Genomic DNA, 4,498 nt, shown 5'->3' with positions numbered 1-4,498 from the left:
ATCCAAGTGATGAATAGAATTGGAATTGTAGTTCAGAATTATAATTTTAATTACAATTTTAACAGAACTAATATTGATTAGTTTTAACGCCCTGTAACCTGTTATTAGTTTTAAAGTTTTAAAAGATAAAGTAATATCTTGAATGTTCCTACATTCAGCAAAAAAAAAAACTTAAATGTTCCTAGTTTTAACTTCAAAATTTCATCCAAAGTCTTCTTTTAAGTTTTTAAAATTCATTAGAGTCCAAGTGGTGAATGGAATTGGAATTGTAGTTCAGAATTATAATTTTAATCACAATTTTAACAGAACTAATATTGATTAAGGATCATAATTCTTACATTTAGATTGTAGAAAATATTAAATTATAGAGTTTATATTTGAAATCCATTTTTACACCTCTAATTGGTCAAGGGTAAGGTTTATTGAAAAAATAAAGTCCCACATTGTTGTGTAATGAGTCAACACAAGTGAATATGAAGTAAAGGGTGTCAAGGTCTAATTTCCCTAAGCATTTTTCAGAGTGAATATAAAATAGCTCTGGCATATAAAACAGGGTGTCACGGTCTAATATAAAATACCTTGGTACAGCTACTCAATCACTCTTAACTCTTGCATTCTAACAATGTGCAGTTAATAGGTACAATTTAGAACCTGAACGATCTGGCATGCCATTGCAATTGGCTAGATTAATAGGCACCCTCCCATTATCCTGAGATATATGTTTCATATTCTACATTCAGATATAGGTTGTTCTGCCTGAGAAGCTAGATGGTTACTCAATTATGTTTATCGGCATAGGACACTTTTTTTCTCAATAATTTCTGATTTAGTTCATGCATCAATAACAATAGCAAAACTATACCAGGAGTTTGAAGGTAAAAACAATAGCATATATTACTGAATGCATCTGTTTTACACAAAGTTTAGATAATGAAACTGTTGCTACAGTTTACAGAAATTTAGATTATGAAACTGAAATTACAGTTCAACCAATTACAAAAGGACAAGGTGAGTAATCCATGTTGATCTGAACAACAACCCGTTGACTCCAGTTGATCAATATACAAAGCATTATATGAAATGCTAGTGAACACAAAACTTCAGATTTAAAGAACCAAGAAGAGAGAGAAGGCAAAGGGAAAAGCCTTAGTATTGGCGAAAATGCAAGAACCAATGTCAGCAAGGAGGAGAAAATCAATCCAAGTCAGATATGAACCTCCAATGGACATCATGCAAAACATGAAAAAGGAGGAGAAAATGAGAACAGGAAGAAAAATTACAGTCCAGAAGCATTAAATTGAACCAACTCATTGCATAAGCAATGAACTTCTTCCTACCAGAATTAAGTTTGGCAGTAAACGCAAAACCACATTAACTTAAAATTGGATCAACTTTAGTTAAAATTACAAATCCAAGTTTCAAACAACCAAACGTGTACACAAACACATACTTAGAGTGTCTCACCTAAATTTCAGTCTGATAAAAAGTTGTTGAAGGAAGTGTTGCTAGCATTCGTTTTACCTCCATAAGCAAAGATACAAACAGCAAGCAGTATTCAACAAATTAGCTACCAATTGATAAACATGTTGCTGAGTAATGCAGTGAAACCAAGACAATAAACCAGTACCAAGCTCACAAGATCAAGTTGTATTTGTTTTTCTGACATGTCATGTAATTTTTTTACTATAAGAAACAAGCGTTAACTAGTGGTAAGGATTTAGTATGATAAACTAATAATTTTGTCAACTATGACCAAATTTTTCTATTTTTAATTTTTTAATCACTGTCTCCAGTCTGTTGATTCTCTGTTCAAGATACTTCACTTTTATTCCAGATGCACAGCTACAGCTTTCACTAGACAGCCTTGATTCTTTTCTCCCATTTGCATCCCCAAAATCTTCCTCCAGACCCCCCATCAATGGCTCACCGTTGTCTTCACCAGAATTTCCAGATGGAGCAGTTTTCAAATGAGAAAAACCAGGTGGAACATCAGCATCATAACCCTTTTTATTTGCTTTCAATACATGTGGCCCATGAGGAGGAGGCCTCAGACTTCTCTTTCGCTGCACAATATTCTTTGCAAAATCATGATGACGACATAGTACTGATTGCTTCCACCACATTGCATAACGTGTGGTAACATCTCCCTCAAAAAGCCTAGCAGGAAAATACAAACTCCTATCAGATATGGTCCTGCAGTAATTTTTCCATGCAATGGCTTCAGTCCCATGAAATGTAGGCACACGACCAGGAACATCTTGATCCATTCCAAATTGCATAGCAACTCTATGTGGCAGATACTTCTTTATAGTAGACTGAATTCCAACAAGCACAGAAACTCTCAAGCATGTAACAAAAGACACTAGTAGTCCCGTAGGTTCTTTATCCAAATTTGTATCAATTAGTACCAAAGTTTCATTTTCTGGATAAAACACCTTGAACTTACCAGCATATTGAACATAAGGGCGCCAACGGAAATGCTCCATAGCCGAGTCCAGTGCCAATCTCACATTGTCAATTTTCAAGGTATTAACCTTGTGCCACCTAAACAACATAGGGTCTTCTTGGTTTATCAACATGGGCTGTGGTTGCAAATTCATGAACCTCTCCCACACCCAAATTTGGACCAGGTAAAAGGGTGACAGAAGAGTAACCTCCAATTCCAATTTATCATTAGTGAAATCTACTATTGTTTTCTTTAACAGACTCAAATCCTTATATATGCTGGCTAAAACTGCTGGTCCCAAAGCAATGGAATTCCCTCTAGCAAGATGAATAGCAATGGGGAAAACAAACTTACTCATCAAGCCATTGTGAGAAAAACCAACCATTGTCAACCAAGTTGCAAGGAATGCTTCATGCTCAATTTCACTCCCACTATTGAGAAAAAGATTCATCCATAATGATGTCGTAACCTTAGCTCCGTTCTTCCTCAAGGGTTGCTGTCTTGCATGAATCAATTTCTTCTCCACCTCTATCATTTCCTGGCTTTGAAGTGGAGTGAAGATAGGATCACCAACAAGAGGGTAAGCCCCCAACACCATCACATCTTCCAAGGTGATTGTTGCCTCCCCCCATGGAAACAAGAAGGTATTTGTCTTAGGACACCACTTCTCAGCAACCCCAAAACACAAGTTTTCGTCTTTCACTATGGAACACTTGGTACTCATTATGGCATCAAAGATACCAACTTTCTTCCACACTGATCCATATCTTACTTGAAGTGCATCCACCCATTCAACCCATTTCCGCTTTAGCTTGGGCCACCCTTTGAAATGGACCACCAAAGGCCACTCCTTTGGTTCAAACACAGGTGGCAGTTGCATAGTCTTGGAAGATGATAGAACCTCAGAAACTGATCCATCAAGGGACTTTGCAAGGGGTTTCAGAAAATAGGCAGTTCTCAAAGATGGTTCACTGTCACCAATAGGTGAAACCATGAAATCTTCCCTCACCTCCATCATGCTCAACGTTGATTCATCCATGAAATCTTCTCTCACCTCCATGATGCTCAACACGATAGAACCAAAAAACACAGCAGAACTATCAGCTAGAAGGGTAGGTAATACAAGGAAATCAGAGACAACATAAAAACATTCTAATATCTGTATGAATCAATAGACATCCCATAACTTGGCATTGGCTTCCCTGTACACATGGTTGAAAATAAAATTCTGGGCAGTTCTTAGGTTGGAAGAAATTTCCCTGAAAAGGGCATAACATTATCATGGTTGCAAATAAAATTAAGCAATAAGCATTGTGATGCTTCATTTTAAAAGGTTACACTTACCCAGATTGCACGCAAAAGCTGTGAAGAACTTAAGCATTTGAGGGTTTTGGAAAATAACAGCTCTACCGTACCTGCTGAATTTTCTCTCTGCAACTGCGAAAAAATGTTCAACCAAATGAGTGAAATGACAAATTCTTGGATGATGAAGCTCATAATCCCAAATCCAGGTTCTGTTAACAACAACAAAATCATTTCTTCTCTTCCACAGAGTGAACCCAAAGAGCACCCCTCTGATGTAAAAAGTAGAAACCATAGTGAAAGCAAATTTGTGATGAAGTTTAATTAAAAGAACTGAATATTTACCAAAAATGGTTGCTGTCAATAGGGGTGCTTGGACTAAGAAAAATGGACATTTATGCTAATGTGTGTGCTGGAACTTCAACCATATGCATTCTTGCATACCGAGTTTTTTTCTTTTTCTTGTTTTCTTTTTCAGGTTAGAGACCGTGATTGCTCAGAGTTTAAGTACAATATTAAAAATATTACAGTGATTAGTGACATTAATAAAATATTAAAAACATTTATAAACTATAATTAGGAAAATTTAAATAACTATTTTAAGTAAAATGTAAAAGATATAAATTAAAAATAAATTATGAAAACATTAAATTTTACAATAATGAAAATTAAAAATAAAGTAACTTTTTTAATTATATGGTTTGATAAAAAAAAATTCTCTTCTCTTTAAAATGAAAACTAGTGATAAAT

The 4,498-nt window shown here is 35.3% G+C and overlaps 1 protein-coding gene across 1 annotated transcript; it reads right to left on the bottom strand.

Moving 5' to 3' along the window:
* Positions 1-1,123: 1,123 nt before the first annotated feature.
* On the bottom strand, positions 1,124-4,206 carry LOC114395353. Its single transcript, XM_028357109.1, has 3 exons — positions 4,094-4,206; positions 3,791-3,883; positions 1,124-3,705 (listed from the first exon to the last, which is right to left on the bottom strand). The coding sequence occupies exon 3, from the start codon at positions 3,504-3,506 to the stop codon at positions 1,743-1,745; it is 1,764 nt and encodes a 587-aa protein (XP_028212910.1). The 5' UTR covers positions 3,507-3,705; positions 3,791-3,883; positions 4,094-4,206; the 3' UTR covers positions 1,124-1,742.
* Positions 4,207-4,498: the final 292 nt, after the last annotated feature.

Source organism: Glycine soja, chromosome 18 (assembly GCF_004193775.1).
Source record: "Glycine soja cultivar W05 chromosome 18, ASM419377v2, whole genome shotgun sequence".
NCBI classification, from domain to species: Eukaryota; Viridiplantae; Streptophyta; class Magnoliopsida; order Fabales; family Fabaceae; genus Glycine; species Glycine soja.
This window is presented reverse-complemented; position numbering and strand designations above follow the sequence as displayed.